The 13,540-nt window shown below is 40.7% G+C and overlaps 1 protein-coding gene across 2 annotated transcripts in view; it reads right to left on the bottom strand.

Annotated features, from left to right (window-relative positions):
- The window catches only part of npr2 (natriuretic peptide receptor 2), a 61,522-nt gene extending 51,808 nt beyond the window's left edge, over window positions 1-9,714 (bottom strand). For both annotated transcript variants that reach the window (XM_084115594.1, XM_084115595.1), the window contains exons 1-2: window positions 8,784-9,714; window positions 1,112-1,299 (exon numbers count right to left, since the gene is read on the bottom strand). In XM_084115594.1, the coding sequence (XP_083971720.1) occupies window positions 1,112-1,299; window positions 8,784-9,465 (870 nt within the window). In that variant the 5' untranslated portion in view covers window positions 9,466-9,714. The remainder of the gene's footprint in view (window positions 1-1,111; window positions 1,300-8,783) is intronic.
- Between the last annotated feature and the right edge of the window lie 3,826 nt (window positions 9,715-13,540).

The following is a 13,540-nucleotide window of genomic DNA, read 5'->3' as shown; positions in this document are numbered from 1 at the left end:
GCAAACCTGGTGAAAAACTACAGGAAACGTTTGACCTCTGTAATTGCAAACAAAGGCTACTGTACCAAATATTAACATTGATTTTCTCAGGTGTTCAAATACTTATTTGCAGCTGTATCATACAAATAAATAGTTAAAAATTCATACATTGTGATTTCTGGATTTTTTTTTTTTTGATTATTTCTCTCACAGTGGACATGCACCTACGATGACAATTTCAGACCCCTCCATGATTTCTAAATGGGAGAACTTGCAAAATAGCAGGGTGTTCAAATACTTATTTTCCTCACTGTATCTGTCAAAAAAAAATATATATATATATATATTTTAAAGACTGATTTTTAAAAAGCATGACAAGAACTGGTGCATTTAATGGCACAAATGGATCTTGATGGAAAGTTTGAAGATGGTTTAAAAAAAAAGGCAAAAAGCCTTTTAACTATAAAAATAAATCATATGTGGTGCTGATGTTTACATTTACACTTAACAACACATACAGATATATATATTCTCTGTCAATGATGATATGTATGTGCAATTTAAAGAATAATAAGTTATTAACTATGATGTTATATCTTTCGTTGTCAATTAAAGTAAGATAATTTAGGGGCGATAAGGGGTGGGGGCCCCCAATGACGTGTGCCCCACTGGACCACCCTAGCCTTCTGCCCTTATTAGAAAAAGTAAATCCTATTTATTATGTACATTTTAATTGTAATCATTTAATATAACATGTGTTTCTTCTTCTTTATTTTTTTTCAATGTAGCTGCATTAATCAGCCTTAAGAGAAATTACTCATTTAAGTAAATGGAAGCCTAATGCATTATTCACAATCAAAGCAACCAGGAAGGCTTTCCAACTAAGTGAATGTCAGTCATATTAATAAAAGCTGTTTAAACGACTTTAAATTTAATTCTGCATGCCAGAAGCACATTGACATTAAAAAAAAAAACTCACTGAAATCATACAAAACCTTGAATCACAATGTAAGGTTGAAGAAATTCAAAGTGTTAAGTACTGTAGCTTCTTGACCAATCGCAAAAGCAAATAAATGCCACTGGTGATGCTAAAGCAAAGCTCGGTAGTTACTATGGGTATTATTAATGATACCTGAAATAGCTTGATGGGGTCATTCCACTGTATCGCTGAACCCTGCCAGGGAATTGGAACATCACCACTTAAACTCTCTGCAAACACGTCAAGGTAGAAGATGGCATAGTCCTCTGGATTCTTCACCTCATCCTCAAAGAGCTTCATTATTTGGAAGAACGTCTGTAGAGGCCCAGAGATATACACAACTATGGTAGAAAAAAAAGAAGGCCAAAAAACACTTTAGATAGAAACTAAATAAAAATTTCCTAATACAAATATGACTGGTGTTCTTAAGGTTGCGTTTACACTTGGCATTAACTTGCGACGTGATACAAACAAAAGGGTCGGATAATCAGCCAATCAGGATACGGCACGTTAACATTTGTTCACATCAAGTGGCCTCTGTATCTGATCAGATATCTCTTTCCCCGCAAAATGTTTAAATTAGGTCTGCAAGCCTTTATCACAGTGTGTAAAACAACTTTTGCTTTAGCCTCTATCAGTGGCAGTGGCCATATAGCATGGGAGTTTTGTGATTTATTCATATACAATCAATCTCACATAAGGTACTTAATCTTCCAATTTAAGTTTCCAACATTATTATATGATGAAACAAAGAAAAATTTTATTCCGGTGCATTCCATGATTGAAAGGAAAGCGTGCAAGCATTTATATAGGCTACTGTATGTAACATGCAGAAAACGTCAGAATCTGACCACCTTTTAATTAAAGAAACACAACACATCAAAGAGCATTAATTAGAACTAAACAAGGGTAGGCTATACAACACATATGGTTTATTGATAAACTACGAGTGAAAATGGTACAAAATTAACAATGCTTGATGGGCTTTCATTTACTTATTTTAATTTCTGATACGATCTCCAATTTCAGATCAAATTAACTGAAGTTGTTTAAATTAAGAAATATTTCCAAAGTTGATTAATCAAAAATAACTGGGTTGATCATGTTAAACGAGTCATATCATCCGGGTTTAAGTGTTAAGATTGTAGCGTGCAATGCATATATTATAGACAGAAATGGGAGAATATTTATTAATAAAGTTGGTTAACTGACAGGTTTTTACTGTAGCATTGTTACAGTCTTTAACAGTTCAAATTAAAAAAAAGAAAAAAAACAAAACAAAAAAAAAAACATTACGATGTCCAGATCTTTTGTGGCAAATAACACTAAAAACTGCTGGATGCACAAATGAAAATGATTTGGTGTTTCTCCTGGCTCTTAAGAAGATGCATAAAATAATGCATATTGATGCACAAGTGAAATCTTTTGCATATGTGTGTGTATATGTTTTACTTGGCTTCTACACTATGGTCATTATTTCCATTAGCAGTGTCTTTCAGTATTTCTTCGGCCAGCTCAGGAGCCAGACTCCCAGTTAGCAGACATTTCCTTAAGTGTTAGACCAAAGCCGGCCCCTGTCTGCCTCTCAGCCCCCAAATTCTAAGCTCTTCCACCATAGCGTAGACAAATGCATGCCAAGTAGTCCTGCTGTCTCCTGGATGCGCTCCAAGACAAATGTACAAAAAGGCAAGGAAAATGTTCAACGGTGTTATAGAATTTATAAGGATCTGCCTGAGCCTGGCTGATACAAAGCCAATGAAAAATTTTTGAGAACATTTTGTTTCAAAAGAGTTTACGATAAGATTCCGAAATGTGCTTGCGGTTTTGCCATTTGTTGTACTTTTGCACTAGGTCGTTATTGTTAGTCATGCCAAAGACATTAGTTTGTATTGTGAAATGCACAAAAGATGCTCTGTTGTGCTTTGTTTATTCAAAATTGTCACAACTGGTCTTTGAAAATGACTCTTTTGAAAATATGTTGATATCAACTGAAGAAAAATAAAAGATGTTATTGATCCACTCTATCATCTCAGACATGTCTGAATTTGATATGCTGTGAGTCCTTTTTTGTTGTTTGAGGACTGTATATTTCCCTTAATTGCAGTCTTTTCAGGAGTGAAACACACTCTGGACCATTACTGGTGCAATTGGTTTGTGTTCAGAGTGTGTGTAGTGCCCCGCATCTGCAATAGATTGTTCAAGCGCTTGAGCGTCTTTCATATACACACACATAAACACAACTTGGTCTTCTATTCAGCTATTTGACATTTGGTTTTAATCTGCTTCCATTCATTTGAGAGGTAAAAACCTTTAGAAAATCTGAAATCTGAAAAGGCTTTCAACGATTTCTGACATCTTATTGTTTGCTTGAACACCTTTTGTCATTATAAAAAATAACGTTTCAATTATGATTCAGTAACAGATAAATCAAGAAAGCATCCCAATTACTATTGCTCATACTTCAAGTTTTTGAACGATTAGATGACTGATTGAATGATTGGATTTGACTTTGTGCTGCAGAGATGAATGATTCAACAAATTGTGTGGCTTGTTGCTTTTAGATAAGGGATTTTTCGACTTGAGCCCATAAACAACCACCTAGAAACCACCCACAACAACCTAGCAACAGCATATTGATGCGCTAAAAACCACTTAGAACACCCTAACAACCACATACTGTACTAGCAACCAGATAAAACCCACTCAGAATTCGTTAACAACCCCATTGCAAAATGCAACCATCCTTGCAAGCTTTGCACAAGCAAGACCTGCTCATACTATCTTTTAAAAAAAATCATTAGTTATAGTCAGAAAACGTCTCGGTTACGTATGGTAACCCTCGTTCCCCGAAGGAGGGAACGGAGACATACGTCAGAGATTATCTGACAGAATGGGGATCTCGCTTGAGAGACCAATCCACTTTGAGTGTAAACTAAACGACATGCGATAATTTGCAAGAGCTGCTGTGCCTCGCAGCGCAAGCATATAATGAGCAGAAGGTGCGTCACATCTTTGTTTTTCCGCTGAGGAGCTGGACCTTGTGACTCGGCCATACAACGAAGGCTCAGCAACTGTGGTGATGGGACGTACCATATGTAACCGAGACGTTCCCCTTCAGTCAGTCGCTCTCGACGTACGTCAGAGATGATCTGACAGAATGTGGATATCTACCAACATGCCACTGCCACATACCATGATTTGGGTGATGTGTGCTTTTGTGGTGCCTATATATTTCACAAGTTCACACTTAATATAAAAGGTTATGCGTATTTGCCGTGTTTGGCCCAATATGGCCCAAACCCAGAGTAGTCCCCTCAGATTGTGATAGGAATAGTTAGAACTAGAAGTGAGGAGATGGGGTGATGGAGGGATGCTGATAAACTGTCAACGAGTCTGCTGTATATACCTCTTATCTTTTGTTTACGGGGATAGAGTTAAGGGATCTAAAATCTATAAAACTGTAAAAAATTTGCTATATAAATATACTTATGATATAAAGGATTCATAAATATTTTACATTTCTATAGCTGTAAATACGTAATACTGTTTACATTTTAAATGCTGCCAGTACGTCCATATTGTACATTTCAACATCAACACGAATGTACAAAAAAGTATGCTTTTGTACCTGTAAATATTATGTATGAATACCTTTGTATAAACAATGAGACCAGGCTACAAATATAATAGCCTCTGCTGCTATCTAGGATCTTTTCAGGATCAATGAGTCCCTGTTTCACACATCTAAACCAAAATAAATGGAAAACGTGTTATGTCGTGCTCTGACACAAGGAACTGTGGTTCTCAGGTGGACAATAAGTTTTTGAGTCCTGCTTGCATCATTTTCTTGTCCTACTTCCCCATCATTTCCTGTCTCATTACTGTGTGTCTAACCAATAAAGAGGCAAAAAGACCACAAATACAAAAACAAAAAACAAACAAAAAAAAAAAAAAAAGAGGAAGGAGAAAAGGTTTGTGATGATATTTCACAGCCTCTGGGCCGATCATTATCTCATCAACGCATGGAATGTGAGTTCACAAACTGAACAAGCCCAAACAACAACCAAAAAACATGAATTAATCTGACCTCAGGGTCATAGCAACTAAACTAATTGAGGAAACAGTGAGAGACATTCTGACGTCTGAGACGCCTTTGCAAATCATTTCACAGGGATTTTTACAATATGCTTTAAGACTGTCAGCACAGCAAACAGGATTAGACTGTGAAATGGTGTATTATTGAAAGAATAAATTATCACCCCCCTACTGAAGGTTATACACAATGGTTTATGCATCTATACATATGAAGTGTATATAAGAGCGATATATAAAAATCAACCACGTGCAGCTGTGCTACAGTGATTTTACAGTGTGTTACAGTGAATGACAGTGTAGCAACGTGGTGTGTTACAGTGATTTTACAGTGGCTGTACTTTTATAAAACACTGCAATGGCAATATATAAACACTGTTCAATTATGTTCAATAAATAGCAAATGTATTAACAATAATCAGAATAAACATTCCACAAAGTTAAATAGTTACCAGTCTACGTAGTCTATGTTCTTTTTAACATAGCTTAAAAATGTGTCACAAATACATCCACGACCTACCCTGAAATGCTTGCCTTATATTATATTACAGCATGTTAAAAAAAAAAGAAGCTTGTTTCAGATTGATTACTTTAGCATTACTGAAGTTAAATCCAGCTCAAAAGGTTGTACATGGCACCGCCTCACTCATTACTTGCAATATGTTAATAAATGCATCTAACAAGGGAGTGGCTAATCAGGACCTGTAAGCAGCCAATCAAGCTAACAGTAAAACAGCAACTGCAAGCAATTAGCCATACAAGTACTCTAAATGTTCACACACTATAACAGGGTAGTTAAATGTCAGAACAATCAAGACATGTTGAACGGCTCCCAAAGGCTACTAAACAATAAGGTAAATATTATCAGAAAAATGTCATGAGCTGATGCAATCACTTATTTTGGTAACGTACTTCAGTAAACAGGCTATGCTGCGGATAAAGCCAAACATGACAGAGCGAGGTTATGATAAGAGCAGAAATCTGGGGGCAGTCTAATATCAGTAAAAAATTAAATGGATCATACATCACTGTAATTCAACCTTCTTTTATTTTATATTTATTTATGTTAAATGAGCATACTGTAAGTATTCTTATATCAAACAGTGTCAAAGACATGGCTGTAATGACAATTAATGTCTGTGTGCAATAATGTAAGCAACATGGTGCTTTCCTTTGCTTGTTCAAAGGAGACACTGGGAGACATGGATTTGTGTTGCCATGGCAGTATGGATTCAGCAAAGGAAACCATATATCTGACTTGTTTAGATTGAGGGATGAATATTTAGAACGTAGAACATGTAACTGACAAAGGTTCTTTATATGATTGGATTTGTAATATTATAATGACTAAACTTAGAGAATTATGTATGCTGTGCAAATCTAGTTCATAAACTATGAAGAATTCCAAATCATGAATCATTCAGACATTTTAAAACAACTAAGCTTCAAGTTCATGAGTAGTCTGCAGTTGTGTTCAGTGTATTCAGGCTGCGTAATGCAATTCCTACATCTGATAAATTATGAAAAATGTTCTTAACTGTGGCAAATACAATGTAATCAATCAATTATTTACAAAACTCCAAATGTAAGGCAATAGAAATACAAAACTGAAAAACAGTAGGACCATCTAACTAATAAATGCAGTCTGATCATTCTGAATCGGCTGCATCTTGCCTGCCAGCTGCAGATGTTTCCAGCCCCTAACCAGACAAATCCTCTATTGATTTGAACAATTTCAGCAATTAATTGTTTTTATTTAACAAACATTTTCATCACATGCAACACTCAACTCAAAATTCAATGCATTCAGCTCAAACTAAACTCAAATCAGTAATAATGGTCTTAAAAATGTAATAAATGTAATATAATAATAAAATATTTTTTTAGAAACTAATTGCTTTAAAGTGAAAACTATCTGAGCAATATCTGACAAGACATAATAATGGTACAGCTCTATGGTCAAAGAAACATTGTGCCTTATAAATTCCGATTTATGATTGCTCTGATGCTTTGGGGGGAAAAAAACTCCCCCCGAATTATTTTTTCAATGCCTATTTTATGTTTTAGAAGACCATGCAACTTTTTTGTGTGTATATATTAAGAAAGAGAAAACAATAAAGCGATATAAAAATCTAAATGTGAAAATCTTTTTATTTGTTGCAACACTCTTTTATTATCGAGCATTTCTTACTATGTCTAAGAGCACAATAATCTAAAATCTTTTCTGGAGAAAGAAAAAAATGGTGAGAGAAAAACAAACAAGCAAACATTGTTCTCTTCAGTTATTTAACTCTGATATCATCATTTTGGGGTAATAGCAGTTGGCCTTTCTCCACATCCTGATATAAACAACAAAATCTAGAAATCTGGACTTAATGCATCATATACTTTAGTATCATTATGTAATTAGTGTTGATGCATTGAAACTCAGTGACCAGCTGTGTACTCTCTTATTTACTCTAAACTAGTTTAATTAATGACATTAAAATACATTAAATTGTGCTGTGTGAATCTTAAGGGAAGTTAATAAAAATTAAGACACTGATATGCAGAGTGAAGACACAAAGACCTTGGTGACATTATGTGTTCTCCTCATTCCATGTATTATTTCAGCCATGCCACAATAATTGTGTTTGACAGCTCAGGGGGTTATGAGAATGTCAAGCACTGTAACAAAGCAAGGAATCAAGCTGAAAATAATGCATTTTTGGAGGGTTTTCTGCAGCCTCATAAGTTCAGTTTATTTTATTTTTTTATCAAGAATCATTTACTTGAATCAACATAAAAGAACATACAAGTTCAGTGTATTTGTTTCTGGGGTCTTTAAAACACCAGGTCATTTGTAATTTTGTAAGGAACTAAAAAAAAAAGTTCTTAAGTTATTCTACTGCTCAATGAATCTAAATATTTTCAGTTGAATTATATATTTTAAATTCTACCTACACATTTTCAATAGTTAAAGAACTTCTAAAGGACTGTTAAAAGTCGTGTTTGGTAGATAACTGAACAGAAGTCAATAGATGTTGACTGCATTGCTTTATTAACAGTGAATAGGGTGCATGCCCTCCTGTTTTGGTGGTGCTGTAAATAACTTGCACAGGGCACCACAGGTCCAAAAATACAGCCTGGGGGAACACAGGTGGTGTCAGTACTAAATGCTATCAATGCCTCATTGTAGTCTTCAGATTTTAGATGTAATGGATCAAGAATATCAGTGTGGTTATCATGGAGGGATGCGTTATGCAATAACACAAACACGCTTTATTGATTAAAGAAGGTAAACTGTCTGAGGGAGGGAGGGGTAGCAGTGACCAAACCAGATGGTAAAAATATGGTATTTTGATATATGGTATTTTCCAAAGTACATGGTAGTACTATTTATTTAAAATATCTTGGGATGTACCATAGCATATGGATATGTAAATGAACTTATTTCCCCCACTGTCCTTTATGTGATGGTTGCTTTCTAACAGAAAACTTTAGAGATTTTTATATCCTTCTATACTATATGGAAGGATGCATCATTGTAGAATTTTGAATGTTACACTCTACAAAATATATGGTAGCCTATTCTTTTAAGTACCCTGGAGTAACGTAAATAGCTTACCATGGTATATGAATTAAGTAATCATTCAGTAGGCTATGCTATTTCAAAGGACCATGGCACTTTATTTTTTCATGCTAAAGCATTGTAACTGTCAACGAACCTTTGCTGAACTGAATCTAAACTTACTTCTCCCGTTGTCCTTTATAAATGTGACGATATCTTTATAATTTAAAGTTTGTGGATCTTCGTAAGGGAAAGCCACCACGGTGATGTTGTTTTCATCTTGCAGAATCATGTAAATGCCCTCGGCTAGGAAGTAATGCGGCCGGTCATCTTGTTTGAGGTCGTGGTAGACCATCAGCGCGCGAGAGCTCCAGTTAAAATGCACGTGTAGATTACTGACAAAGTCTCCGAGTTTCGTGGTGGTCGGGCCCGTCCTGACAATAGTTTTAAACTCTTCAAAATTATCAAAACCAAATGCTTGTCCTCCCGCGGTTATCAGGGGGAGTTTCCAGTGGGACGCGAACCGTCCGACAGACGCGACCGAATACGAGCAGCCGGGTCCGATGAACGCATCTGGTTTGTTGTAAAGTTTTGTGTCCACTGCGATAATCTGTGCCTTGTTTTCCGAGCAAGAACCAGCGGACTCTGTGCTAAAACTAAGGAGGTTGATGGTATGTCCCTTTAAAAGTCCGCTCTTCTGAATTTTCTCTTGCGCCATACGGATCGCGGGGAGGACGCGCGGCGATGCCCACGAATACTTAATATTGTCGGGCAGCATCACCGCTACGGTAATATTCCCCTTTTCTGTTCTGCATTCCGGTACGAGTACATGTATAAGTACCACAATGTAAAAACTAAATCCCATCCTAAATCCCAATCCCGTTTTAAGATGACAAACAAATCCTAGTTCGAGCGCGCCAGGTAAGAGGATTTATTCTTCTCAAATCAAACTTCAATGAGAAAAATCCTCTTTCAAATGAAGAGAACAATCCATTAGTGAAGTCTTTCTTCCTTGTAGGCCAACTAAATTGCTTGACAGAGTCTCCTGGTGCTTTATGATGGACTTCTCGCGTCCAACTCCTCAGTGAGATTCAGTGTGTGCGCGTCCGTGTGTGTGTGAACATCCAGATGAGCGCAACTTCACCGCGCGCGGCCCTTGCACAGCCCCTACACGTCATGACAGCTACTACACTAGTTAATGGCTCCCTCTGTCTGCAGGTCAATTAACCGCACTCCTACATGGAGTCAGGATGAATTTCAGGGGATTTATAATTATAAGTAGCCTAGCACAATGTAAAAACTATGGTAGCCATTTCATTCTAAATTCACACACACACACACACACACACACACGGATGCGCACACACTAAATCTCACTGAGGAGTTGGACGCCAGAAGTCCATCATATAAAGCACCAGGAGACTCTGTCAAGCAATTTAGTTGGCCTACAAGGAAGAAAGACGTCACTAATGGATTGTTCTCTTCATTTAAAAGAGGAATTTTTCTCATTGAAGTTTGATTTGAGAAGAATAAATCCTCTTACCTGGCGCGCTCAAACTAGGATTTGTTTGTCAGCTTAAGACGGGATCGGAAGGATGGAATATAGTTTTTACATTGTGCATTGTGCATTTACATTTCATTCTAAATTCCCCAACGCAGCGTAGCCTACTAATTTGAAAGCCAACTACATGTTGTTACTGGTAATAGCCTATATTAATTGTTATTTTATTATTGTCATCTCTTTCAACTCATCAATTAGCCAAAGAGGAAAAGATTTGGCACAATATAATATCACTGACCCGGAAACCTTTATTTGAAAAACAACTTATTACAGTTGGTCTGAAGCGATAGTCTACTGTTTAAAAGTTTTAAATATTGTAATTTTTCTTACAAACACCTATTGTTTCACTTCAGAAGACATTGATCCATCCATTGGGGTCGTATAGATTACTGTAGTTCCCTTTCGTTCAGTCACCTTGAGTTACGTCAGTGAATGACGAAATGGGGGTTTTGCTTAGAAGCCTATCACCTTTGAGTTCTACAAAACAAGCTAATGGCAATGGAAATGCCATGGGTCTGCGGAATTTGCATAGCGCAAATCTGCCCCACCGCGTGGGTATAAAAGGAGGACACTGGCAGTCTCGCATCATGTTTTTGCTTTGGAGCCAAGAGCTTCTCTTCACTCCTCTGCAAGCCTGTATTTGAGTTCTTCGAGACTACGAGACGAGCGGCTCTCCAGTGTGTTGGTGCAACGGCGCGTTCCAGCAAGATCACATTGCCTGCTGCTGATCTGTGCAGTGATCTGCCAACAGTGTGTGTGCTTCTCCCTGGGCGCTTCAGCACTCTGCTGAGCTTTCCTCTCACTCACAAAAGAGCTTGCGTGTGGCACGTCTTTTTAAAGATGTCTCGCCCGTGCACTTATGGGTGCGGTCCATTAATTTTGCCATCTGATGGGCACAATCGCTACCTAGCGTGTTTGGGCTTAGATCACGCTCAGGCAGCGTTTGTGGATGAATCATGTTCTCATTGCGGGAACATGACCATCGTGGTGCTGCGGTCTAGACTCAATGACCTCTCTGGAGGTAGAGTCCCCTCTGCCACATCCCGATCTATCCCCTCCGCGAGAGGCGATACTTTGGCTGGTGGCCAGGGTGACCTGAGGGTTACGGTGTGGAATAAAGCCCCGGCGATTATTCCTCGGGCCACACCTCCCTCTTGCGCACCACAACCCGCAAGCATTCAGACTGAGATTACGGGACCATCTTCGGATGCACATTCGGCGCTCCAGATGATGAGACGATGTCCATCGCCGCATCACAAGGTGGGCTGGAGTTGAAGACTCGGTGTGCTGCCGCCTTCGGGTGTGCCAGCATTGCCCGAGTCTGATCCAAAATTGACAGCCACGCTTTCCCGGGCAGCCGCGAGCATCGGGCTGGAATGGAACCCTCCACCCTGTCCCGAGTGCTCGCAACTGGATGATTGTTTTTTGGGGGGCGGCGAGTGCTGACGGCTGTCAGCGACCACCCCCAATACCATTCTTCCCGGAGGTGCATGAGGAGGTCACGAGGTCCTGGAAGTCACCATTGTCTTCCCGTGATCGTTCGGCGGCCTCCTCTGCCTTCTCTTCCCTCAATGGGGCCACGGCCAAAGGGTAGACTGGGGTCCCCCTGGTGGAACGCTCTGTTGAGATGCAGTTGTGTCCTCAGAGTGCTTCTACCTGGCGTGGTGATCCAAAGCACCCCTCCAAAGCCTGTAGATTTTTGTCTACCCTGGTGGCGAAATCCTATAGAGCTGTGGGCCAGGCCGCCGCCTCACTGCATGCCATGGCCATCCTGCAGGTCTACCAGGCCCGGATGCTCAGGGACATGCACGAGGGTAGAGCTGATCCAGGGCTTATGGAAGAGCTGTGTGCCGCCACCCGTGACCACACATTCACTGGGTTAGGTGATGTCCACAGCTGTGGTCCAGGAGAGACACCTGTGGCTAAACCTGGCTGATATGCGAGAGGTTGAGCGGACCCGGTTCCTCAACTCTCCCATATCCCTGGCTGGCCTCTTCAGCGGCGCGGTCGAGGACTTCGCCCAACAGTTCTCGGCCGCCCAGGAGCAGACTGAGGCCATTAAACATGTTCTGCCCCGGCGGCCAGCTGCTGCCTTCACCCAGCCGCCAGTTCAGATGCCTCAGTCTGCTTGCCTGATACGGGCAGCTCAGAGATGGGCTGCAGTTCTTCCCAGGAGATGGTAGCAGGGCCACTCCTTCCCCCGGAAGGAGGGCCGGGGGAGAATCTTTTGTTTAACCACCTTAATGTGGTTAAGGAAGAACTGACACCCCCATCTCTGAGCCCCCAGAGGCCGTGGACGGCAGTGTGCGAAGCTCAACCTCACCACTCTCGTCCCCCACGTCTGGGCTGGTCATTCCGCCTCGCTTCCCCATCGTGGGTACGTCTGTGGTTCGCATGACCCCGCTGGTTCAATTTTTGGGAGCCTGACTAGAGCTTCTCAATCTGTCCCGCTGCCTCGCGAGAACCACCAGGCTTGGCTATGCGATTCAGTTCGCACTGTCTCCTCCCTGCTTCCGGGGAGTTCGCTATACCATCTCTCCATTCTTCCTCGACACAGACAGTTTCTACGGTTTGCTTTCGAGGTGCAGGCATACCAGTACACAGTCCTCCCATTCAGGTTAGCCCTGTCCCCTCACGTCTTCACGAAGGTTGTCGAGGCAGCCCTTGTGCCACTCCGGCAACACGGGGTTTGCATCCTGAACTATCTCGACGACTGGCTGATTCTAGTTCACTCTCAAGACCAGGTTTGCGAACACAGGGACCTGGTGGTCTGGCACCTCGCCCATTTGAGCCTTCAGGGTCAACTGGGAAAAGAGCAAACTCTCCCTTGTGCAGAGGATCTCTTTTCTCGGTATGGAAATCGACTCGGTCGCCATGTACATACAGCTTACGAGTGAACGTGCACAGTCACTGCTGAATTGTCTGAATCAATTTGAGGGCAAGAATGCGGTTCCCCTGAAGTTATTTCAGAGGCTCCTGGGGCATATGGCATCCACCGCAGCAAACACACCGCTCGGACTGCTTCATATGAGACTGCTTCGGCACTGGCTTCTCGATCGAGTCCATGTGCATGGCAACAGGACACGCTCCGAGTACCAGTTACTCGGGCCTGCCGTCAGACCTTCACCCCGTGGTCGAACCTCTCCTTTCTACGGGCCGGAGTTCCCTTAGAACGTTTCCAGGCATGTTGTTGTCTCAACAGATGCCTCCACCACGGGCTGGGGTGCCATGTGCAATGGACATGCTGCCGCAGGCTCCTGGACAGGACCCCAGCGCCTTTGGGATGTCAATTGCCTCGAGTTGCTGGCAGTACGCTTGGCTCTGCAACGCTTCCGGGCGTTGCTCAAGGACCAACACGTACTAGTCTGTTCAGACATCA

This window comes from Abramis brama (genome assembly GCF_963993115.1).
Source record: "Abramis brama genome assembly, chromosome: 5".
NCBI lineage: Eukaryota > Metazoa > Chordata > Actinopteri > Cypriniformes > Leuciscidae > Abramis > Abramis brama.
The sequence above is the reverse complement of the archived record's forward strand: the minus strand, read 5'-3'. Positions and strand labels throughout refer to the sequence as shown.